Source organism: Colossoma macropomum, unplaced genomic scaffold (assembly GCF_904425465.1).
Source record: "Colossoma macropomum unplaced genomic scaffold, Colossoma_macropomum, whole genome shotgun sequence".
In the NCBI taxonomy this organism is placed as follows: domain Eukaryota; kingdom Metazoa; phylum Chordata; class Actinopteri; order Characiformes; family Serrasalmidae; genus Colossoma; species Colossoma macropomum.
In genome coordinates this window covers 299465-325861 of record NW_023495290.1, presented here as the reverse complement: position 1 = coordinate 325861, position 26397 = coordinate 299465, and the positions used below count along the sequence as shown (strand labels likewise).

Here is a 26397-nt window from a genome sequence, read left to right as displayed (position 1 = left end):
ATGCCATGACCTTTGATCCCTTAGATGATCTTTGAAGTGGTACTTCATTAAAAACTGGCATGCCTCTTTCCACATGGGCTCGGGAGAACTTTGACAAACCGCTGTAATAGAACACAGTTCATTGGTGCATCTACAAGCTGTACAAATGCGCAGTGGAAGCCACATGTAGAAACGCCGCCGACTTCTCTGGGCTTAAGCTCCTCTGAAATGGACTGATGCTCAGTGGAAATGTGTAATATGTCTAACAAGTCAGTCTTTCCTATAGTTTATGGAAAAAAAAAAAATGGACTTTGAATGTGTTCTCTGGGCCAAAGAAGTAAAGTAAAGACCATCCAGACTGTTACCAGTGTAAGGTTTAAGAGCCAGGGCCTGTCATGGCATACGGGGTTAAATTGCACATCTCTGAAGGCACCATTAACACCGAAAGACAGGGACATATTTTGGAGTGAGAAGTACCATCTTGTAGATGTTCATGCTTATTTTAACCCGACAATGTTGCGCCAAATTCTGCACGTGTTACGACAGCATGGTGTGCCTGCAGTCCAGGCCTGCCTCCCATTGAAAACATGTGTTGCATTATGAAGTGCAAAGTACAACAATGAAGGCTCTGTGCAGTTGAGCAGCTGAAGATGTGAATGACAGAACCCTTTGAAAACCGGTGTGTTCAATCCCCAAACAATCATTAAGTGCTGTTAAAAGGAAAGGTGATGTAAGACAGTGGCAAACATGCTTCTGTCCCAATTTTTTGAAATATCAAATTCGGAATGAGCATATATTTACAGAAAAGCAATTAAGTTCATAAAGTATTACAAATACCCTGTTTTTGTACTGTGTTCAATTTCATTGAGGTCAAGCCGAATTTTCCAACTACTGTTTTCTGTTTTTATTAGCGTTTTACTTACTGTCCTAACTTTTTAGGAATTTTGGCCTGTATGTTCTCCATGTGAGTGCTCTGTAGCGCTGATTGTGCGCAGGCCGAGCTTCCTCTTCAGACCCTCCGCTGCCATGAGTACAGCACATAGTTCTCATGAGTCAGGTGATTACCACGAGACCGGAGCCCTAATCCTCCCAGCACCGCAGGGTAAGAGTCTATAAACGTGGGGAGGTGTGGGGGGGGGCATCATCTGTGAAACCAGCTCAAACAGAGCCCTCATTCTCTCCGGCCTGCCGTTAAACGCTCACTCAGGACTGTGGCCAATCTTTAAAAACATCCAATCCTGCGCTTATTTGGAATATTGACTGTGGTGGTGAGGGAGTGAATCCCTGCCGGAGTGACTCCTTAGCTGGACCCTGAGATGGAGGTGAGAGTGTTGTGCATGTTGTTGTTTCTGGGCTGGACCCAGCGGGCCAGAGCTCAGTTCCCCCGGGCATGCTGCACGGTGGAGAGCATCCAGTCCAAACGCTGCTGCCCTCCGCTGGGAACGAACCCGGCCGACGTGTGCGGAGTTCTATCCGGCCGTGGGACCTGCAGCAACGTCCGAGTGGACACCAAGCCCTGGGGTGGGCCGTACAGCCTGAGGAACGTGGACGACCGAGAACGCTGGCCGACCAAGTTCTTCAACCAGACCTGCACGTGCTTCGGTGAGTTCAGTCTGATGATGAACACAATTCTTGTACTGACATTAAATGATTATAAATCTGAATGAACTTTCACAGCTTTTACTTTGTAATGTTCCATGAAACGTTATTCAGACGCAGAACAAACACCTGAAAATGTGACCTCTTTGTTTAAGCCGAATTCAACAAATCTTTGAATCAGTCCATTGTGTCCACTCTATTAAAGCTCCTTAGCATGTCTGCTTAATAATGACCTCCCAAAACCGAGCTGTTTTAGGCGATTAGACTGACCCTTATTTGACCATTCTGCCCTTTGAACAGGTAACTTTGGTGGCTATAACTGCGGCGAGTGTAAATTTGGCTGGACAGGGCCAAACTGTGACCAACGCAAGGCTCCAGTTGTGCGGAAGAACATCCACTCGCTGACCCCAGCTGAGCTGGAGGAGTTCCTAGATGCTCTTGACCGAGCCAAAACTGCCATCCACCCGGACTACGTCATCGCCACGGAGCACTGGCTCGGCCTGCTGGGGCCCAACGGGACGGACCCTCAGTTCAACAACGTCTCCATCTATGACTTCTTCGTCTGGCAGCACTACTACTCAGTGAGGGACACCCTGTTAGGTGAGGAACTTCTACAAGAAGCTTTTACCGCAGAGCTGAAGACCCTTTTAGCCTCTACTCTTCTGGGAAGGTTTTACGCTAGATATTGAATATTGCTGTGAGGATTTGGTTGAGCATTAGTGAGGTACTCATGTTGGATGGTCAGTTTTGGGTCTCTCCAACTCATCCCAAAGGTATTGGATGGAGCTCCATCCATCACTCCAGAGAACACAGTTCAGCTGCTCCACAGCCCAATGCTGGGGGGGCTTTATACCCCTCTAGCCCACGCTTGGCACTGGGCATGGAGACCTTAGGCTCATGTGCAGCTGCTCCAGTGTTGGGTGCACCTTAAAGTAGCTGACTTCACTCAATAGAAGGACTATGTGGATGCTGTTGGACATATAATGTGTTCAGTATAACCCACTGTATAGCACATATTAATGTACACAAACCGTTTCGTCCACTCAATAAAATCAGCTATTACTTTATTCCAGGACCTGGCCGACCATTCAAAGCCATCGACTTTTCCCATAAAGGGCCGGCTTTCATCACCTGGCACAGGTACCACCTCCTGGGTCTGGAGAGGGACTTGCAGGTGAGAGTGATTTTTTTGACTTTTTTTTGCCCAGGAGTGTATATAGAGGAGATTTATGATTTAATTGCATCATGCATAATTAATATTGCCCTCTGAAATCAAGTGACATAACTCAAAGTCAGGAGGTGTAATGTGGTTATAAGAATGTAAACTAATGTGTTACGTGACTTCAGTACTGTACTACGTTCCTCTATACCTCATTACCTCCAACACTGCTCATCATATCAGAAATTACCTGCGGGTTTGAATTTGTGGTTATGAATTTCCTAAAAAGGGCTAAAAACCACTGTTACGTATGCGTCATAGTTAGCTGTGTGGCCTGTGGGCTACTTTGGAAAACGTTTTTGGTGCTTTTACCTTTTCTGGATGAATTTGATCAACACCACCTACATTTGTGTGGTTGATTATTTGATAACTTCTGTAAGCAGCTGATTTTGCTGCAATTCTCTTTGTTTTATTATTGAGTTTGTTTTTGTGGCTCCAGTTTGAAGCAGACAGTGAGGAGTGATGAGAATTGGCAGTGTGAGTAAGCGTAGCAGCTGTTGTCCATATGGTCAGCGTGACAAACAGTCCATCGGAGTCTGTGATGGAGAGTTTATGGACAGTCAGTGGTTGAATATTAAATGAAATGAAAGTTTAAAAGTACAGTTTCTGTCCCTTCAATAATAATGTCCCTTCATTGGGTACATAAAGTACATAAACCAACATTTTATTTATATGTGTAGTATTACATAGTAGCTGTCCTTACATCTTTGGGAATAACTCAATAATAAAACATTTTTCTATTATTATTATTAAAAATAACAATTATTAATTGTTAAGAGTGCAGTGCTGACTTGTCTGAACTTTCCACAAAACAGTACTTACAGTACTTATTTACTGTCTCTCTCTGTCTCTGGTCAGAAACTGACCGGTAATGAGAACTTCGCCGTGCCGTATTGGAACTTTGCCACGGGCCAAACTGAGTGTGACGTCTGCACAGACTCGCTGCTTGGGGGTCGCGACCCCTTTGACCCGACGCGCATCAGCCCCCGCTCACGCTTCACCAGCTGGGAGGTGGTATGTGACAGGTCAGTATACTTACCCATTACATAACTACATATCCCACAATTCCCTGCTGGAATCATCACACCCAGAACAGAATAATATCCCTGTTTAAAGCTGAGAGAGACAGAGAGCGAGACACAATAGAGAGAGAGAGAGAGAGAGAGAGAGAGAGAGAGAGAGAGAGAGAGAGAGAGAGAGGTTTATCATAATTACAGCACTAACTCAGACCCCTCATTTACTGTTTAACTGGATTTCAGAAGCCTGTTGATCGGTTCTGTGTGTGCTGTTCTCCCGCTGCAGTCTGGATGAGTATAACCGGCTGGTCACTCTGTGTAACGGCACCAGAGAAGGTCCTCTACGCAGAGGAGTGATGGAGAGAAGGAACACCAGTCTGCCCACCATGAACGACGTCAGGAGCTGCCTGACCCTGCGGGACTTCGACAGTCCTCCCTACTTCACTAACTCCACCTTCAGCTTCAGGTACCTCAGCAGGACCTTAGAGACACTGCAGACAGAGAACAGCAGCTGCAGGGCAGTGTCACTCACAGCTGGATCACAGCTGGACCACTCACAGCTGGATCACAGCTGCTATCACCTCCAACTGTTCATACAAATTCTTTTGTATGAATTCAAGCAGCGTATACGTTCTTTTCGTCTGTTCACATACGTCTCTGCTACAAACCAACACTTAAACTTTGTTTCCAGCTCCTACCGTTCAGTACAATTCCACCCAAAATGAGGGAAGTGCAATGTTTTCGTCCATGGGTGGGTTCACTGTAACAGACAGGGGGTGAGTTTAACACCTGATAGAAAAGTCTGATCAATCAGTACAAACAATGGCAGATTTATTTTTGTCCAGTAAATAAAAACATCACATCAGAAAAATATGAACATTGTTTCTGAATAACTACAGCCTTTAACCAGCTCTTAGGCCCAGTCCCATTTCTTCTTTTTACCCTTACCCCTTGTTTTCGGGTGTCACCCTAACCCCTTGGAACTGAGTTACAAGGGGTAGTGGTTAAAAACTTGCCAAAAAAAAAACACACACCACACACACACGCACACACGCACACACACACACCGCACACACCACACACACACACACACACACACACATCGCTTCATTAACAGCTACCAGCGCTGCTCTGTAGGCGACCCTGCCAGTCTGCAGTGACAGCAGAGGAGGGTAAAGTTCAGCTCCTCACTGCTGGGCTTTAGATACATTTTGCCTTCAAAGAGGGGGGCAATTATTTATTATCACCCACCCCTAATTCTTCAGTGATATGAAGCTGAAGTCAGATATTCTCCAGCTTCTTGTTCGAATTTTCCCGTTCCACCTTAAATGGTGCAGCAGTTACATTCTGGCGCTTCAGGCGTCAGAACTGCTGGACTATTTAAGGTGGAACGGGAAAGTTAGCTATCTACTTAGAAATTAGCATAAGACCAAAATACACTGAAACGACATTAAACTAAGATAATACAATAGTTCTTGTAATTTTTTAACGGAGAAAATTATCACATTTGTGGGTTTCTTTGGTCGCTCGCGCAGCCATCTTGCCGGTTATTCTTTTTTTTTTCATAACACTCCGTTTGGAGTCTCTGAAAAATCTCCGTTTGGAGGGTCATGTAGCTCTAACACTTCGCCCTACCCCTCTATCTCAACTAAAATTGGGACACCCTTACCCTAGACATGAACGCACAAAACAGAGGGCTAAGGGCTGAGTGGTAAGGGGTGAAATGGGATTGGGCCTTAATTAATAAACTTATTTAGAACCAAAACACTGAAAGACACTAATAAAGCAGAAAACCCCAGTTTTAGTTTCTCTTTGTCATCTTAAAATCTGTATAAACTGGAACAAAAAGACTGAATGTCCTTTATTAGTCTTGTGTACTGAAGGTGTCTGAGCTGTAACGCTGCGTAAGAACTAACCTCACAGTGCAGAAGCTGGACTGAAGCCCAGCTGCACTTGCTGTGAGCTTGTCATCTGCTTTAAACGGTGCTGCACTGTAGAAACAAGATGGAGACTAAAGTGACATCAGGCTGGATTTCTTTTTGATTCACACAAACAGCTCAGTGACTGAAAAAATGACTTATATGGCCTGAAAATACTCTTTGGCTCAGATCTCTTTAAAACGCTGACCAGTCGCTCTGAATTTTGATGGGAGGCCACAGCTAGGAATTGTGTTGAACTATCTGTTCATCAGAGCGTCGCTGCTCCCCAGTTTCAGTCTCCATTTCCCAAACGCTTTAGCCGAGCGCGCTAACGTTACTCCTCCTAATGAACAGACACACGTTCAGCTCCGCCTCCTCATTATTCACCACCATCACTGTAATATTTCATCATCAACATTAACACACGAAGGTGATCAGAGGGGCGGTGGAGATCGAGTCTGCAGCGTCTGAGATCTTTAAAACGCAGAGTTAGAAAAGAAAATCATCTCACAGTGAAAGCAGCGTTTTACAGTAGAAATAAATGGAGCTCATTATGCTGGTAGTGAACTATGCTGCTGACTCAGCTGCCTAAAAACCATAGAAACGGACCTTAAACAGAAGTGAGGACCCTGTTGGGGTTCATCCTAAAGTTAGGACAGGATTTAGGAGGTTTAGTCTAGTTAGGATGTTTGTGTGATGCTGTTTTCTTATCTGGAGTTCATGATGAGATTATGAAGTCAGGAACTGTTATTCTGGAATAGATACTGAACTAAATTCAGTACTGAAGTCGTCATGGAGACCAAACAGATGAGATTTCAGAGTTAAGAATGTTACGGGATGGCAGGGAGGTGGACCCAAATGCAGAGAGGAAAGCCCGTGAGAAAAGGTCTTAAATGAGCTTGAGCTAATGGAGTGTGAATTTGGTGATTGTGCACAATAGAGTTGAGGTGACCCAGAGCCAGACTCGAACCGCTGATGTACTGATTAGCGGTGGAGTTACTGCTGCACCACCAGGGATGCTTAAAGCAGCTCAAACAAAGGCTGAACTAGAAAAATGAAATAAAAGATAATCAGAAAACAAAAACACTTCCTCTGTGATTCTGAGAGGAAGGTCGACTTAATGTTTCAGCTGTTGGTTCTTAATGGAGCGAACACTTTTGTTTGGCTTGGAGCCGTTTGTAGCTCAAGCCTTCTTTTGGTTTTTAAGTAGTTTTGGGGCGATTCCTCTTTTTTGTTTTTTCCAGACCTCTTTTCTTTTCTTTCATTTCGTTTAAATACCCACCTGGGCTAAGTACCGTACCGGTCACCCCTCTACAGAGGTCTGACAAAGGGCTGCTGTTTGCCACAGCCTTAAGTAAGAGTCCACAGGTGTGCCATGTTGCTCCTAATCAGCCCGAGGGCTTCTGGGAATTGGAGTTCCCTGAAGTTATGGCACCTTGCCGCCATTGCCCTCTGCTGGCGGCCGGCGGCGCAGGTTGTGCCCTTACAAAGAAGTTTCTGTAATACGGCTCCTGATCATTAGTGCACCTAATTAGTTGGATCAGGTGTGTAGACTGGGGTGAAAGGTGACTTCGTCAGGAAGGTCGATCATCTGGAGCACTGAATTCCTCAGGAGCAGCAGCTGTACAGAGAATTAAACCAGGGCCTGACCCAGTCCTGACGTCTTTGTGCTCTTTTAAAGGAACGCGTTAGAGGGCTTTGATAAACCAGACGGTGAGATAGACAACACAATGACCAACCTCCACAACCTGGTCCACGCCTTCCTCAACGGGACGAGTGGGCAGTCCCACTCAGCTGCTAACGACCCCATCTTTCTGGTAAAGATGAAAACATATAAACTCTCATAATTAGAGGTTTGATCTTATCCAGCGTCAGCGAGAGAACTTCAGGTTTCTTCTCTGCTTTTCTGCTCTGTAGGTTCTTCATGCTTTCACAGACGCCATATTTGAGGAGTGGCTGCGTCGTTTTAATGGAAACGGAAGCTTCCCTGACGAAATGGCCCCTATCGGACATAACCGGCACTACAACATGGTGCCTTTCTTTCCTCCTGTGACCAACGAGGAGATCTACGTCTCCTCCAGCCAGCTCGGATACTCCTACGCCATCGACTTAGAAGGTTTGTCTTGATTTATTTTCCCACGCATGAAAAGCTCCATCATTCTCTAGATACGCTTCTTTATGGTTTGATGACGCCCAGTTGTGCTTTGGCTTTGACAAAGTGTTTCTTCTACCCAGTGCAGGTTTAACTTGCTGAAGAACCAGGTGATTTAGTTGACAGCAGTTTCGACAATTGCCAGTAAAGATAAGAGGTGTCTAATGAAGATTTCTGTGGGACTGAACGCAGTTATGAAGTAACAAAAAGGAGAACCACACTTGAAGCTCCTCCTACTTCTAATCTGACATCCCATAAGTTTCCCTCCCTACAGAGGGGGTCCAGTCTTCTGGAGTAAAGACGAAACCCCCCAGAACTCCAGCCTGGGTTCTTAGAGTTTTGCAGTCATACAGTGTCCCGTCATACTACAGCCGTATGTTGAAAGCATGGTCCGATCTGATCTGGGGGAATCGGCTATTCTTAACGGTTTAAACGAAACCGTAATATCAGAAGAGGGAGGTGGGGTTATTTTGAAAATTCCTCCCAAATGCATCTACCAGCAGCGCAGCAACCTCTGAGTTTTCTGAAGATGTTCTGGTCCAGACTGATGCACAAGATGGTTCCTCTATGTTCTGATTTGATTCACCATGTTCCTCTATGTCCCTCTGGGTTTGTCCATGTTCCACATTGATTAAACATGTTCCTCTATGTTCCTCAATGTTCCTCTGTGTCCCTCTGGGCTCCTCTCCCATTCTTTGTGGTCATCTATATTTCTTTATGTTCCTCAATGTTCCTCTGTGTCTCTCAAGGTTTCTCTTTTTTTCTATGTCCTTCTGGGTTTCTTTGTCATCCTTTGTGGTCCTCTGTATACTTCCATGTTCCTTAATGCTCTTCTCTGTTCCTCTCTCAGACACAGATCCAGGTTCCACCATGTTCATCCTGGGTGGTACGCTAGGTGGGATTTTCCTCGGCCTCCTGCTGCTGCTGCTGCTCCTGGTTCTGTACCTTCAGCAGAGACGCAGGAGGGAGTTCGAGCCGCTCATTAAAGCCGAGTTCATCAGCACCAAGTACACCGAGGCGTAACGAAGCTGCAGTGACATCGGAACCTGCGGTTCTGCAGATCAGAAGCAGAATAAAGTCAGTGAGATGTAGGAGTAGATTTAAGAGGTTTGATTTGAGTGATTTATGACAGGCTTCTGATTTTAACTGAATGCATAATATTAATGATAACAATTGCAACAACGAGAAAAACAAAAATAATAATGAAAATAATAATAGGTACCAATGAAATATGAGTTTTTTTAAACAAGCATTTTTCCATGAATGATATTTAATGATGTATAATTTATAATCCTGTTAATGGAACATGATGAAGATTTGTAGGATTGGATTGAAATACAGTGACTGTTTTTTAGATAACTGGCTTTCGAAGTGAAATGAAGAGTTATTGGTTAGTTAATAATTGTATTGTCTGATATTGACAGTCATTCTGAGATTCTGACCAATTTCAAAAAGCAGTTACAGTCTTACCTTGCAAACAATTTCACTGACAAACAATTTCACTGACAAGAAAGAGGCAGAAAAAATGAAAATATAAACACCCAGCGTTCGCCGGTCTGCTCTCAGGGAATCTGTTATTGGGACAGTTTACCAGTATCTAATCAGTTTCACACAGCAGCTTTAAGCTCCTCTCTGTGGTTCCAGAAAGTATTTAAATGATCTCAGCTCAGTGGTTCAGTCCTGCTGCATACATTAAACTGTAAGTGTGTAAATACAGTTCAATAAAGTTGAACTTAATGTGAAGCTCAGTTCAGTTTAATATTCCAAATTTGTATTTTGATCAAAGATAAGCCCTCCTGACAGCCCCTCCTAACACACTGCAAACTGGGAACCAAACCAGTTTACTGTTCTACATCTTTTCTGAATTATTTATTTAGTCAATCAGTATTTTACCGTAATCTCTGATGTAATTACAGCATTTCTATTAATAAACAAATCAAAATGACCTACGTGCTTTATTATTGGTATTGTTAAGACAGAGCTTCCCGATCCCAGTCCTGCTGAGTCTCTACATGTTTGTGTTTCTACTCGCCACACTGTGTTCTCTGGAGGGATGGAGCTCCATCCAGTACCTTTGAGTTGGAGTGATCCTGAACTGACCATCCAGTATCAGTACCTGACCTCACTAATGCTCAATCAAATCCTCACAGCAATGTTCCAACATCTAGTGTAAAGCCTTCCCAGAAGGCTTCCTAGAGGTTGTCACTGTGACAAAGGAGGACAAATTTCCTACTAATACATTTCAGAAGAAACATTAGTGTCTATAAACGTTTGGACATCTAATTCACCAACATTTTGAAAATTTTGAAATCTGATTAATTCATAAACATGAATTTTCAAAATGTCCAGACCAGTTAAGACAAAAAGATGATTGAGTCACAAATATGCATACTGAATCGGTCATGTTGAATCAGTCATGTCCAATGAGTCAAGCTGAATCAGTGATGTTGAATCAGTCACGCCAAATCAATCGTACTGAATTGGTTATGCTGAATTGATTGTGTTGAATAAGTCATGTTGAATCAGTGGTGCTGAATCAGTCATGTTGAAAAAGTGATGTTGTATCACTTGTGTTGAATCAGTTATATTGAATCAGCTGTGCTGAATTTGTTGTGCTGAATCATGTTGAGCAGTGACTCTGTGAAATGATTCCCACACGTACAATTTAGAATTTTTAATCTTTTGATTTGCAGACAAAATAATTTCAGCCCAGCTTCTGGACCTCCATGTGATACATTTGAGACAGCGATCATGTTTCAGAGCTGGAATATAAGATTTATTCCTCTCTTCAAAAACATATTGAACTGTAACAAACAATAAAAGCAAAACTTCAAAAAAAGTGTGCAGTAATGGATGTGCTAGCTTACTTCGTGCTATAATGTATAAAAGTGTTGTTGAGAGTTTGGACAGATCATTATAAACCGAGTACAGTGTCTTAAAGGGAAAATAAACACTTCAAATAAGTCTCACTAAAATCAATCATTTCCTCATGACAACAGGAGTGTGTAGGTTTCAGTTCCTGCTGAGTGGACGCTGCTTTAGGATGAATATAGGAGAGAAGGTGCTACCAGTACACTTACCATCACGCTGCTAATGCTAGCTGAGGCAAAGCTAAATTCACTGGCTTTTCAATGAAAGGTACAGCAGCAGTCAGTCATGTGCTTTTGCCCCTAAATGCGGGACTCATTCCAGCAAATATCAGCTGAGAGAGAAGAATAAGCACTTGTGCAACCCTGTCTTATCAGAGTGAATCAAGGTCCAAGTTCAGAAAACTATATGGATGATTATGATGGAGCAGATCACACATTCAGACTGACTGGACAGAAGGAAGAGTGACCAGATCATCCCACAGTCATTCGGACTGACTAGCCTTTTAAAAGACAGCAACAGTGGATTGTAGTTCAGTCCCACTGCTGGAAATATTATCAGTAGAATTAAGTGTCTTAAATGGAAAACTCACTTCTCATAGAAACCCATAGAAACCATTAAGCTTTTCTGTTGGTTCCTGATGTGTTTTGTAATTTGTTTTGGGATCTAAAGGTGTTCTACAGGAAACTGGTGGCCTCTATCGGAAACCATTAACCCAACTCCCATTAGAAAGCAAAACAATTAGGTTTCCTATGGTCCTTTTTCAGCAGGGTTTTTATGTCCATGACAATAACTTCAATTATGTTCCAATGAAATCAACAATTTCATCATATAAAAACACTTACAATTACACTACATGGCCAAATGTATGTGGACACTTTTCTAATTAGTGGTTTAGCCTCACTCACTGCTAACAGGTATATAAAATCATGCAGTCCTGCAGTCTCTGCAGACACTGCCAGTACAGTGAAGTACACGGCTTCTACAGAAAAGCTCAATGACTTCATCATGGTACTGTCAGAGAACACCACCTTACAACAAATGAGTTTGACAAATGTCTGCCTTGCTAGAGGTGCAGCAGGAAGAGCTGTGGTTGTGAAGTGGAAACATCTTGGAACAACATCACAATCACCTGTTGTATTCTGGAGTGGTGCAATTCATCTCTGTGCTCTGGAGCAGTGGAACTACGTTCTCTAGACTGGCAGGACTGGCGGATGCAGGAGAACGCTACTTCCCTGCATATGGAGTGCTGACTGTAAAGTTTGGTGCAGGGGGGATAACGGTCATGATTTTAGCTAGTTAGTTGAAGTGAAGGAGAGAACTGTGTCTGCAGATGACCTTGTCTGTCTCAGCAGGATACCCCTCTGGAAAAAAGTGAGCTCCTTAAACAAATAGTGAGTTTGGTGTGGAAGAACCCTGACCTCAACACATCCAACACCTTTGGGATGAAGTGGAATGCTGACTGAGAGCCAGACCTTATAGCCTGACCTCAGTACCTGACCTCAGTAATGCTTTTGCAGACAAATAGAGGAGAATCCCTGCAGCGGTGTTCCAGCATCTAGTGTGAAGCCTTCCGATAAGTGTTGAGGCTGTTACTGCAGCAAATGGAGAGCAGGACCCCCTATTAATACCCTGGGGTTCGGAATGAGATCTTCAGTGAGCACATAGGGATGTGATATTCAGGTGTCCACATACTTTTGGCCATATTGTGCGCATACATGTATGGCTTTTAGTGCAATTGATAAAAACAAAGTCTTCATTAAATGCAACAAATTAAGACAATTTTTTGTGATTACCAACTTAATCATGTTTTAACATCACAACATCACAGCGTTGAGGTTTATCCGCCCCCAAGCTTGAAACAGCACTGAGTGATGATGTCAGAAACTTATCAGAGACCCAGAACAGGGCTTGAGAAATTACCACAAGAGGGAGCTGAAAAAAAGAAATCTTATTTTATCGTACATCAGAGCTGCTTGAGTGGGATGTACTGAGGACAGACGGTTGTACAAAGTACAAACTCTCTGTGAATACATCTCACTAATGAAGTCCACCGCTCGTTAAAGTGGACAGTTTGGAAAGGTCAGCGCTGGGCTGAACCAAAGTGATCTTTGGGACGTAAAGAAGAAGTCCTCAGCATCACCAACGTCCTTCCAGGAGAGAGGACAGATCCTGGATGTGGGCTGAAGAAGCCTGGGTCCACCCTCAGCGTGTCCTATCTGCAGTGGTGGAGCAGTGTGAGGGAGGGCAGGATCAGAGAAAACACCGAGGCCTGGTGGAGCAGAGCGACGGACGAGTGCTCAGCACTTCGATCTGCTTTTAATACGGGACCTTCTGTGATGGAGCCATCAGGTTCTGTAACGCAGGACTCCATACAGCCACTACCGCTACCAGAACCGCTGCTCTCGTCACCTGAGAACAGAGAGAGCCCATTGAGATATACAGGAAAATAATGTAAACACATGAAATACTTCCATTCTTGGTCCACCTGTGTACAGGTACTAACCCCAATAGCGAACCCCCAGACTACCCGTTAAAGTTTGTAAATGCTGCTGGTGAACTCTGGTACAGGATAATGATGATACAGTGCCCTAATTCATTTACTGATCCATGTTTTAAAGTTGATTAGTGAACTACGCAGTTCTCCCATACAGCACAATGCTATTGAGTAGTGTTGCACCGATACCGGCACTTAAACACAGTATCGTTATTGGCGATGGGGATAACGATGCCTATGAATGATACCACTAAGCAATTTCTAATTGCCAGTAGATGGCAGTAAAAATGCTCATGGCAAAATTTGTAACGCCAGTATTTCATGGAAAAGCAGTGATAGTGGGTGATAGACCAGTTGGAATTCTTCCTAAAGTATTAATATTACTAGTATCCCATAAATAAGCCAGTTAACAACATACTCGCAGCAGGAAACATGCTAAAGGGAGCCCCTCACCTGAGTGGCTGAGTCAGGCCTCTTTCAGTAATCGCTCATCTCCTGCTCTATTGTCACTCACAGTTTAAGTAAAGGCATGTCCAGGTCTCTTGGGGTAAACATAGCCTTTAGCCCTGATTTAGCCTTTAGCATCTCAGCCTGCTAGGCAGGCAAGTGTGTCCACTGACCTTGCATTAAGCAGCAGGTGCTTGTGTCCTGTTGCTGTCCAGAAAAAACGCAAAAAAGCACTGCTAATGACAACATGAATTTTAACCAAAATTTTTCATGGTTGTCCCCAGATGTTCTCGTTAGGAGATCACCTCTGGTCCCATGAGACTATAACCGAAATGGATCTGTTCTCCCTAATTAGTATCATGCTCTATAGGGGTGAACTATTTACTTTACTAAACTGCGGTTAAAACACATCAATCAATAACTTAATTCATTTCTCATCATCAGCCTGCGTCAGTCTTCACAGGCCGCAAAAGAAAACAAAAAAGGACTGAGTGAGGCTGAACTGCTTATTCTTCTTATTTGAAACTGTAGATATGAGCATGTTGTTTTGAAAAGTTCAGGAGACGAGCAGTGGGGAAAAAGCACTGTGGCGTTAAGAGGGTGTGGCCATGCAAAGCGGCTCTCGGGAGGTGACACACTCCCAGTTTAAAAAGGTACTGCTGCTATTGTTATTGTTGTTATTGATGTTATTAGAGTAGTTGTGTTGTTTACAGTAACTGTGACCGAGGATGGTGGGTTTACAGTTGAAGTGTCCACTGATTTTGTGCTGAGTTAATAAATAAAAGTAAAAATAAAAGAGCTTTCGTCCACATGGACTACATTTTCCATGTCTTCTTCTACACCAAGGCCACAGTACAAAACTTGACTGGCCACAGTTTCCTATAGTTAGAGCTCAGTGTTGCTGGTGTATTTTGAGCAGTAGCGTCTTTGTTCTTAACTGCACAAAGTTGCTCTTTTTCAAAAGCGTTGAAAGAGTCTGACAAGTTCTGTTTTCAGTGACTAAGCGGTAATTAACATTAGATAATGCTCCTCATTCAGCAGATGTAGTGATCTACAGTGATCATTAGAAATGATGAGTGCACTGTGAGAGATCGTATTGCCTTGAAATCACTCTGGAATTCCACTTTACGATTTGGACACTAAGAGGAAAATGGCCAGCATACTCAGCACTGCGATAAAACACAGATGGAGATGCATTTCAGTCTCATCTCGTGTGTCGCAGCATGTCATGATTACTGTGTGATACCGACTGTGAACTGCGTGATGCACTTCAGCTCCCAAATCAACAGCTTGTTTCAGAGTTTTCTGAATTCATTATTTAAATCAGTTGTTGAATAACAAACTGTATGCATTAAAAACCACAATATCCCTTGAATAGAGATGCCTTACTTGAGTCCTGGAAGTAGATGTCGTTGCCATTGTAGGCGTTCTTCAGCTTGTTGGTCATCACTCTGAGAGCCATCACCTGCTGTCTAATGAGGGAATCTGGCCTGGTGATGTCCACCAAAACTTCTGGATTATTGACCTGCTGAGTGAGTCCGTCCTTCAGAACCTCAGGGACGTACCTGAGGGGAAAGACATCACAAAGAGCTTGTCTGAGTTACAGGAAGCTAATCAACTAATCACGTTCAGTCCATTCAGTTCCATAGTGCAGTTCTGCCTTGTACTGATATCCTTACAGGACAGTTGACCTGTACAAGACAGGTGATCTCTATCAGATAGTTAATCTGTACAGGGCCATTAATCTGTACAGATCATTTCTACAGGACAGATAATCTCTACAAGATAGCTGATCTCTATGAAACAGTTAATCTATGCAAGACAGTCTGTACTCAACAATTAATCTCTAAATGACAGTTAATCTGTTCAGGACAGTTAATCTGTTCAGGACAGTTAATCTGTGCAGGATGGTTAATCTCTATGAGACAGTTAATCTGTACAGGACAGTAGATCTCTAAAGGACTATTCTAATGTACACAACAGTTTGTATATGACAGTTAATCTGTACAGGACAGCTGATCTCTACAGAACAGGATGGTGTGTCATTGCTGAAGATGAGAACAACTAAACTCTGATGAATTCTAAACTTCATGCCTGTTTATTTATTTATTTATTTATTTATGTATTTTCTATGGTGCTTAAAAGAAAAAAGCGGTTTACATTTGAAAAAGTGTGAGAGCTACAGTTAATCATGTTGGGAGAAGTTGAATATCATCTGCTCACATTTTCAAAAACTCTGATTTTTCAGATGTCTGAACAGATGGCTTTTGTCAGTATAGACTGTCAGAAACATTTGGAGCAAAACTACATCTGTGCAGCAGCGCCGGCTTTCATCGTTCCTTCATTCATTTTTAAACAAAAATCCTGAAACAACATCAGAGAACGTCTGCACTGATTTACACTGGACTACTACGGCAACTGTGCTAAAACCGCCAGTGTTTTTAGTCATCAGTGGGTTTGAATGGAGCAGTAAAGGCAGAACAGAGATGAAAGGGAAATCCGCTGTGACAGTGTTGAAGTTAACAGTGCAGGAACAAACACACAGACAGGCAGCAGGTGCCTTCAGATTAGCGAAAGGGTCAGTAAGAAGTATTAAGGAAGATGGTTTTGTTGCCGCAGTAGGAAGTGCGTGGGCCCCTGGGGTTGCCGTGGTGTGTTTACCTTCCCACTTCCTGTCCGTTCCAGCAGTCTTCCTCCTCCGTCTCCACAGCTACGTGCTCCTCCTGACAGATTCCTTCTGGCAGCGAGGACCAAAAGTTTTTGGACAGCTTCAACTTCTCTTTAATGTCGATCACCTGCACATTGGAGTGATGAGGTGAAATCAGAGTGAACTGATAAAGAGGATCTGATTACATTTACTCAGTACTTAAATACTTAAATACAGTTTATTTTAAACATTAATGCTTTTATTCTGTACTTTATAGTTTTTTGGTCCTAATTTTAGTTCATTAATAATAATAATCAAAACGAATAATGAGTTGTATAATATATATATATATATATATATAATCTTTCCTTGTAATCAAGGAATGTGAACAGATAATAACTACCTGAATTCAAAATGATGAAATGTGATAGTAATTGTTTACATTTGGTAAATTGCGGACACTTTAGTCCCACTTTAGATGAAGTCTTGCAAATTCATTTACAATGTGTTTCATCATTTTCACTCATTTCACTCATTCATAAGCTCCTCCTTAACGTCACACAGATCGTACAGGTGGCTTTAGGCCTTTTCTACTACACAAATGATATGAACTGATAGGAAATGAATATGAATGATATGATCTGTTTGACTAACATCGTCAAAAGCTGACAAATTCTTCAGCTGATCTGATGCTCTTAAATAGTCCATCTTTAAAGTGTCATACAGTTTATTATCACACTTTCAAACACAGACCTTAAAATAGTGTTATCGTAATAATAATAGACTAAAGGAATACAATAATATAAAATCAAATTGGAAGTGAGATTAAGTAGAAAAAAAAGAAAAAGAGAAGAAAAATAGAAAAAAGGATAAAGTTAGCTAAAGTAGAATTTTAAAGATGAGTTTTAACTAATTAATTAATTTATTTAAAACTTTTCCTTTTTTCTTTTTTTAGATGTTATATGAGTTCAGCTCCTGCGCTGCTCTGGAGGTTCAGCACTGTATGTTACACTCTTTTATATTTAAAGTAAAAGAGTAAGTAGGAGTGCAGCATGGCTGAATGCAGTCAGATGCTTGGTGAGGGTTACAGGTCCCTGAATTTGATGTCGATTTTTAACTCTATCACATGACAGTCTTCATACTTTATGGGCTTTAGGCAGGTTAACAGGGTTAAATTGGATTAAAATGGATGAAATCAAATGACTTCCAAATCCCTGATTCTGTCGGAATGCGCTAAACGGACCTGCATGAGCCGAACCGTAACAGCAGAGACTGTTTAATCATAACTATGAGGATGTAGCGGCAGGTAAAGACCCAGATAACACAGATGAGGGTCTAAAGAAGAGAAAGTTCTAGATAAACGAATGTTCTCCCTCTGGGAGCTCTGACAGTCGAGCAGAGGTTAAAATATGTAACTCTGCAGCGTAAACACTAGATGGCGGCCCTCTCAGAAGAGTGTGATGGATCATTGTAAAGAAAGTGAGAGCTCTTTCATTGAACAGGCAGCAGGGGAAGACCACCAGCCCAGCGCTGCTTAATAACAGCCAGAGTAGCTGCGAAGGGCAGTTCTAGCCATGAGATTTCTCTCTATGGAGACACACAACCCCACACTGACACCCCAAGCCCAACACAGGAACACAGTCTGACACATAAACACATCTCAACCTGACAATGACAACATAAACAACAACAACAGCAACAGCAACATCAGTTGACTGTTTAACAGTGTGTGTGTGTGTGTGTGTGTGTGTGTGTAGTGTGTGTGTGTGTGTGTGTGTGTGTGTGGGAGGTCCTTCTGAAATGCAAAGCGTGTGGTATGAACCCAACACTGATCCAGCTTTAACGCACACACACTGTGCACAACTGAATTATTATTTTATGATTAAATAAAATAATTTGAATATTGGAGACAAGAGCTTGTTTTAGAGTGGGATTAATAGTTCTAAGTTTCATTCACGCATTTTAAAAACCTGCAGTAGTCGTGCACTGTTTACGTTCTTTGGGGACATTGTTAAAAGCAGGGTTGAAGACTGAGGAAGGACTTGCAGACGAGTGTGTGACAGACCACTGGTCGAACACAGACTGGGCCTACATCACTGCGTTTGCTCTCCTGACTCTACGTCAAACAAATAATGTAATAACTTGGCCTATAATGCAATACAGTGTCTTAACTGGTAATACAATGATACTTTTACTGATAATGCATAACATTATTACATTACTGGGAACTACAGTTACCATATGTAATGCATTATTACACTATTGGGCCATATGGTCAGTCTGAAAATCTATTATCAGTGAAGACGTTGTATATTATTGTCAAGCAAATTATTACATTATTGGAAATCATTACTTTGTTGACATAGCTGAAAGTGAAAACATAGCATTTTCAGCTGTTATTCCATTATTGAGAAATTATGATGTTATTGAGTTCTACATGTTGAGGAACAGTAAAGCAGCTCAGGACCTGAACCAACTTATTGAAATAAAAACGTGAAAAGGTCCTACAAGCCGATCTCACAGAGCACCGTGCTCTTTACTGACCACCACTTCACAGCAGGACCCTGTCAGAGCCAGCAGTCTGGATAATATCCTCAGTATCTTCTCTCAGACTAGAGAAATGAGTAAAAATGAGTAATCAGGATTAACGTTCCCTGTTTTTCTCACGAAATTAGAGTGTCATCCCCGAACCTCACAGCACAGGTCACAGTGGAACTCATCAGATAACGGTCCACAGGTAAAGGTCAGACAGTGGACAGTGGAATTACAGTCTGGACTGAACACGGCTCTCAGTGGAGGAATCAGTTTGGCTCCTGATTTTCTGTAAAATCACTTCAGTTTTTAAACCAAACAGAATCAAACTCATCTCAGATGACTGCTTGGCTGAAGAGCATTATAGAGACACAAGGTGAGAAAAACAGGCGGTCCTGGGGGGTCCAGGACCCCTTTATTAGCATCTAGGACAACCTAAATGTCTCAAAATAAAAATTCTGGGGGTCCCTGATTCTGATGTTATGCTGTCTGTTTGGGGAAAAAACAGACACCCAGATACAGATTCAGTGAAGCTCATTGTTGATCTGCTTCTTCCACAATCAGCTTCTGTCTCTGGTGTTCTTAACTAACTAGAGCTGCAGCACTGCTCTGCCTCAGGGTGGCGCTGTAGCAGACCGGTTCACCCAGTTGGTCCTTCATAGCCTAGAAACTGTAACTCTGCCCGGATTCCTCTGAAAACACTTTCCAATGAGCTGCAGCAGATCTGTAAATCTGAAAACTCGCCCAGTTTCCCAAGAGTTTGGAGTGAAGAGTGACTGTTCCTCATTTCACACACTGAAGACAGAAGAGGAGACGAGGAAGATCTCAGTTACTGTGAGGAAGAGCGCAGAACCGCACTAGAACAGAGACTCTACAGAAGAGGAGACGAGGAAGATCTCAGTTACTGTGAGGAAGAGCGCAGAACCGCACTAGAACAGAGACTCTACAGAAGAGGAGACGAGGAAGATCTCAGTTACTGTGAGGAAGAGCGCAGAACCGCACTAGAACAGAGACTCTACAGAAGAGGAGACGAGGAAGATCTCAGTTACTGTGAGGAAGAGCGCAGAACCGCACTAGAACAGAGACTCTACAGAAGAACAGCTGATAAAACAGACATTTACTGACACTGAAGCATCAGCGCCTCTATGGAGAGAGAGTTAGCAGACAGACAACACGAGACCCCCGAATACCAGGGGGGTTCACACATTGCTGAGAGGTGTTAGTATTAACACCTGAACACTCAGACTCTACATCACCAGACACCTTTACTTTCATCATCTGCACACAGTCACTTTACATCAGACACATTATTTTACTTCAAATCCACAGGAGAATGTAGAATGAGCTTGAAACCAGCAAAATTATCTGCCAGTATAGTGAGATCCTTTTTCATATAATAATAAATAAAATTACTCAAAACAACCAAATAATGTCCAGAAATAAGCTAGATAATCTTATAATAAGTGCACAACCATCTCAAAATGGCAAATATTAGATATATCGACCAGATTTAAGATCATTTTACTTTCACAGCATTTTTTTTGCAGTGTAGTGAAATCTACAGTCTGTATCTATGATATTCACTCCCTCTTTGGCTGCTGCAGTAAATTGTAAAATGTTAAATGTAGCACCATATTTCAGAGCGGTGGTCCCCAAACTGTGGTATGCGTACCCCCCAGGGGTGTAAAAACTTGGTGTTAGCGCTGGTTAGAGCTGTTGGATATTCAGCCTTTTCAGCCTTTTCTCTTCAATTTGCAATGAAATAAACAAGGCAAATTGACCACACCTACATGTTCTCATGTCTGAGAACACAGAGGACAAACCTCAACCAAATATATTCTCTTCATACTCCTTAAGGGAGCATCTAAAAAATGCACAGCCGGTGCAACAGTGAAGGTCTATGTTTTAAGACATTAACGTAGAGGCTGGGGTGGTTATTTAGGGTGACTGTTGGCTAAATAAACGGGTGATGTCACTGTGCTGGATGTGATCTGTGACTTGTTATTGAACATTTTGTTCTTCACTGTTTATTTTACAGCCATAAACTGTCTCACACATGCGTGTGTGCCCTCATATACACCACTGTGCACTTGTGAATAACATTATTTATTCATTATTATTCAGTATATCTGGTGTGAAGTGTCACTGCATGATAAACATGTTTGAGCTTTTAAGGCGGACTGATTTCATAAGGCTAAATATCTTACACATGAATCATGGCACTATGGAGCTGCCTAAAGGGGGGCAGGACTGTAAGGAGTTTGGGAAGCACTGTTTCAGAGGAACAACAGATTGCTCACCTCTGTAGACGTGGCTGTGATAAATGATAAAGTTTTGACTTAAATGCCTATAAGTGAACAGTAGGGGGAGCAGCAGAGTGAAAAGTGAGGTGAGCAGTAGAGTGTTCAGTAAAGGGAAAATCAAGGGGAAAGGTAGAGTGGGCAGTAGAGTGAATAGCAAATTAAACAGTACAGTGAACAGTAATATAAACAGTAGAGTGAGCAGTAAGTTGACCAATAGAGTGAACAGTAGAGTGAGCAGTAGAGTGAACAGTAGATTGAACTGTAGAGTGAACAATAGAGTGAGCTAGAGAGTGAACAGTAAGTTGACCAAGAGAGTGAACACTAGATTGAGCAGTAGAGTGAACAGTAAGTTGATCAGTAGAGTAAGGAGTAGAGTGAGCAGTAAAGTGAGCAGTAGAGTGAGCTGTAAAGTGAGCAGTAGAGTGAGCTATAAAGTGAGCAGTAGAGTAAGCAGTACAGTGAACAGCAGAGTGAGCAGTAGAGTGAACAGTAAAGTGAACAGTACAGTGAACAGTAGATTGAGCTGTAGAGTGAACAATAGAGTGATCTATAGAGTGAACAGTAAGTTGACCAATAGAGCGAGCAGTAGAGTGAGCTGTAGAGTGAGCTGTAGAGTGAACAGTAAGTTGATCAGTAGAGTAAGGAGTAGAGTGAGCAGTAAAGTGAGCAGTAGAGTGAGCTGTAAAGTGAGCAGTGGAGTGAGCTATAAAGTGAGCAGTAGAGTAAGCAGTACAGTGAACAGCAGAGTGAGCAGTAGAGTGAACAGTAGAGTGAGCTGTAAAATGGGCAGTAGAGTGAGCTGTAAAGTGAGCAGTAGAGTAAGCAGTACAGTGAACAGCGGAGTGAGCTGTAGAGTGAACAGTAGAGTGAGAAGTAAAGTGAAGAGCAGAGTGAGCTGTAGAGTGAACAGTAGAGTGAGAGGTAAAGTGAACAGCAGAGTGAGCTGTAGAGTGAACAGTAGAGTGAGAAGTAAAGTGAACAGCAGAGTGAGCTGTAGAGTGAACAGTAGAGTGAATGTGAGGATGTTGAGGTGTGAAAGCCTGAGCGGTAGTAGTGTAATGGAGCTCAGATCTCACCCAGACACGTTTATTTTTACAGCTCCAACACATACAGCACCACAGGAACACCAGCCACAGAGCAGCAGCGTTAAAACTGATTAGGACTGATTTTCTTTTTCACACCTACTTACATCATCATTAGAGACACACTGACCGGCCACTTCATTAAGTCCATCACTTTGTTTCTACACTCACTGTCTGCTTTATCAGCTTCACTGACCGTACAGTTTCACTCTGTAGTTCTACAGTTACAGACTGTAGTCCATCTGTTTCTCTGATACTTTGTTACCCTGTTCTTCAGTGGTCAGGACCCCCATGGACCCTCACAGAGCAGGTACTATTTGGGTGGTGGGTCATTCTCAGCACTGACAGTGACACTGACGTGGTGGTGGCGTGTTAGTGTGTATTGCACTGATACGAGCTCTGACCATTGAAGATCTGACCACTGCAGAACAGGGTAACAAAGTATCAGAGAAACAGATGGACTACAGTCTGTAACTGTAGAACTATAGAGTGAAACTATACGGTCAGTGGAGCTGATAGAATGGACAGTGGGTGTAGATTTAAGGAAGAGGACTGTATTTATTTTATAATGCTCAATCAGATCCTCACAGCAATGTTCCAACATCTAGTGTAAAGCCTTCCCAGTAGAGTAGAGCCTGCAGAGCTCCCTATCAGTGCCCTTAATTTCAGTAGAAACACTGGAGGATCAGGTGTCCACAGACTTTTGGACACAAAAAGCTCAGTAACAGTCAGTTCTGATAAACCGTCAGAGCCACTGTTGGTTATTTGGTCTAAAGCCTCTTTAAGCACGGCCGTGCGATCAGCTACATTAGTCAGTCCTCACTGAAGCTGATCTGGAGTTTAATGTTCTGTGCTAATATCCGAGCATGCCTCTCCTCGGGGGTCCGTCAGCTTCCTGCTGGAGCTGTCTGATAACTGATAAGAGAAACGGCAGCAGAACACACTTCCTCACAGCAGAGCGGAGCGTTCAGGCCAAACGCCACATCTCAGCAGGGTTTACAGAGGAAGGACAGGCATTTAGCTGCTCTACACAAGCCAGGATGACTGAGTAAACGCGCTGTTGGGTGTGAAAGCCGAGGCTGGGGCTGAATTACGGGTCTGGATCTAGAGTTAGATTTAAACTCTGAGCTCATAAAACTCTCATATCCACTCTCCAAATCTCCGGTTCCTCGGCTCAGGGTAGAACAGGTGTGCAGGCTAACCGGAGCACATTTTTCTCTCAGTGTTGTGTCTCTGACTGCAGTGCTTCAGTGCACGTCAGTGCAGTGGGGGGTACGTTTTATGTGTGGATGGGCTTCCCTCGTTCTCATAAACTCTACCTCCAGGCCTTGACTGGAAACCGCTTCTTATCAGCTGTTCTGACGCGCCCTGCAGTGGTTCTCTAACGATGACCATCCTAGTCATTATTCTACAATCTCGAACAGTTTCTCTGCTCCAGTTCGTCTCTGCTATCATTAACCTTACATCATTAACACTTGCAGAATTTTACTGAGATGTATGTGTTTCACCATGAAAGTCCTTTTAAACAGGACGTGACATCCTTATCATGAGTAGCCAACAGATCCTTCACTTCTAAATCACGTACTAAATACTAAAATACACCTGCAACATTTTCACTCCCAAAAACTGAAAACTCATCTGTAAAACTATAATGTCACAAAAATGTTCTGCTTTATGAGCGATGCTGCATTAATTAGATCAGATCTGCCCAAAGTTAGCCTGTGAGAACTTTTGACTCGGCCCACCAGAAAGTTACCCTAACACCCCCCATTTACCCCATACAGAGCAAACATATTTTATGCTGCATATAACTCCTATATATAAATTCTAATTTTCATTTTAAAACTGTATTTGGACCACAAATTTCTTTTTTTTTTAAACAGGGGCACAGCTAGAGGTTTATGTATGGGGGACTAAGCCTTTGTGGTGGTGGGTCTGGGGGCGTGGTCCCCCAGGAATATTTTTTAATGGCCCCAAAATGTTTGTTCATCATAAACTTCTAGAGCAGCAGCAGCGCCTCCCCCAGACTGCGCCCTGCTACCACAGTATATTGTGAAGTTGGAGACACGACGGCACAGTTGAATAATGAAGAATGAAACTGGCCTAGTGACACCCACCTACCTTCTTTATTTGCATATTGTTTTGACTTTTTTGGCTCTCAGCCCACTTTGACCCCTTTACACTCTGGCATATGTCTCACACTCGTCTTTTTCTGGTGTTGTGACTCAGAAATCTGGTTTCCTCTTTTACAGAGATTAGTGAAGGAGGGAATCGGAGAGAGAGGGGGAGAGGAAGAGAGGGAGATAGAGAGAGAGAGAGACAGAGAGAGAGAGAGGGAGAGAGAGGGAGAGGAAGAGAGAGAGATAGAGAGAGAGAGAGAGAGAGGGAGAGAGAGGGAGATAGAGAGAGAGAGAGAGAGACAGAGAGAGAGAGAGAGGGAGAGGAAGAGAGAGAGATAGAGAGAGAGAGAGAGAGAGGGAGAGAGAGGGAGATAGAGAAAGAGAGAGAGAGGGAGAGAGAGGGAGAGGAAAAGAGAGAGAGAGAGAGAGAGAGGGAGAGAGAGGGAGAGGAAAAGAGAGAGAGATAGAGAGAGAGAGACAGAGAGAGAGGGAGAGAGAGAGAGAGAGGAGATAGAGAGAGAGAGAGAGAGAGAGGGAGAGGGAGAGAGAGGAAGAGAGGAAGATAGAGCGAGAGAGGGGGGAAGATTCTGACAGAACAGGTGCAGCAAATCCCTGCATCTACAGCAGCTTCCTGTAGACCACAGTTAAGCTCTGACATTAATTCTGCTGGCAGCGAGAGCTAAACACTGACATTTCTGTTAGACATGATTGAACATCCGTACAGAACCTCCACTCACCGACAACAACACGAGTTCTGTTAGAGTTTACACTGACCTTTAGAAATCAACGCTTCCTGAGACTCTGCGCGTACAAAAAGAACGTGCACGATAGTTTTATGCTGAATTTAACAGCGTGTGTAGTAGAGCGTGTGTGGGGTAGAGTGTGTGCAATACAGTGTGTGTAGAAGAGCTTGTGTAATAGATCATGTATGGTAGAGCAAGTGTGGTAGAGCATGTGTAAAAGAGTGTGTTAGAGTGTGTGTTAGAGTGTGTGGTAGTGTGTGTGTAGAAGAGTGTGTTAGAGTGTGTGTTAGTGTGTGTGTAGAAGAGTGTGTTAGAGTGTGTGTTAGAGTGTGTTAGAGTGTGTGTTAGAGTGTGTGGTAGTGTGTGTGTAGAAGAGTGTGTTAGAGTGTGTGTTAGAGTGTGTGGTAGTGTGTGTGTAGAAGAGTGTGTTAGAGTGTGTGTTAGAGTGTGTGGTAGTGTGTGTGTAGAAGAGTGTGTTAGAGTGTGTGTTAGAGTGTGTTAGAGTGTGTGTTAGAGTGTGTGGTAGTGTGTGTGTAGAAGAGTGTGTTAGAGTGTGTGTTAGAGTGTGTGGTAGTGTGTGTGTGCTACAGCACATGTAAAAGAGCCCAAGTGGTAGAGTGTTTGGAGTAGAGCATGTGGTGGAGTGTCTAGAAGAGCGTGTGAAAGAGCATGTGTAGTATAGTGTGTGCAGTACGTCACGTACAGCAGAGTGTGTGTGTGGTAGGGTGCGTGTGGTAGAATGTATGTGGCAGAGCGTGTGTAGAAGAGTGCACGGTTTAGCGTGTGTAGAAGAGTGTGTGTAGTATAGCTTGAGTGGTAGAGTGTTCGTAGTAGAGTGTGTGTAGTAGAAGATGTATAAAAGGGTGTGTGTGGTAAAGAAAACTGGAAGAGCGTGTGTGGTGCAGCTTGCATAGTGGAGCATGTGTAGAAGAATGTGTGGTAAAGAGTTTGTGGTAGAGTGTGTGTAGAAGAGTGTGTGTAACATCAAGAAGTAATGCACAATACACTATTTTAATTGTCTATTTAGAACTTGATTCTGGACATTACTTGTATTCATTCTGAATCTTCTACAGCTCTGTCCATCATTCTGGACACATCTAATCCAAATCTAACCTTTCTTCATGGTTATTCAGTGTCCTGCTCATTAACAGAAAGCTGTGCGCTTGTTGAGGACGAGCAGATTACAGTCACTTATACATTTATCTAAAACAGAACTGGGTTTATTTTATTGAGGTTCCAGACTTTGAACTGCAGTGCCGTCATCTGAAAAACAG

The 26397-nt window shown here is 42.9% G+C and overlaps 2 protein-coding genes across 2 annotated transcripts in view; one reads left to right on the top strand and one right to left on the bottom strand.

Annotated features, from left to right (window-relative positions):
* The first annotated feature begins 854 nt into the window (after positions 1–854).
* Positions 855–9827, top strand: dct (dopachrome tautomerase). The gene is made up of 8 exons (XM_036561989.1): positions 855–1581; positions 1879–2178; positions 2652–2752; positions 3656–3822; positions 4100–4279; positions 7414–7549; positions 7650–7848; positions 8735–9827. The coding sequence occupies exons 1-8, from the start codon at positions 1296–1298 to the stop codon at positions 8905–8907; spliced, it is 1542 nt and encodes a 513-aa protein (XP_036417882.1). The 5' UTR covers positions 855–1295; the 3' UTR covers positions 8908–9827.
* A 716-nt stretch (positions 9828–10543) lies between these two features.
* gpc6b (glypican 6b) overlaps positions 10544–26397 on the bottom strand; it is a 76869-nt gene continuing 61015 nt past the window's right edge. Inside the window, exons 7-9 of the mRNA XM_036561988.1 lie at positions 16358–16491; positions 15086–15261; positions 10544–13164 (exon numbers count right to left, since the gene is read on the bottom strand). Coding sequence (XP_036417881.1) covers positions 12968–13164; positions 15086–15261; positions 16358–16491 — 507 coding nt within the window. The 3' untranslated portion in view covers positions 10544–12967. The remainder of the gene's footprint in view (positions 13165–15085; positions 15262–16357; positions 16492–26397) is intronic.

Coding starts and splice junctions, on each gene's coding strand:
- dct (XM_036561989.1), top strand. CDS start 1,296: ATGGAGGTGAGAGTGTTGTGCATGTTGTTGTTTCTGGGCTGGACCCAG. Junction 3,823..4,099: donor TGGGAGGTGGTATGTGACAG/GTCAGTATACTT, acceptor CTCCCGCTGCAG/TCTGGATGAGTATAACCGGC. Junction 4,280..7,413: donor AACTCCACCTTCAGCTTCAG/GTACCTCAGCAG, acceptor GCTCTTTTAAAG/GAACGCGTTAGAGGGCTTTG.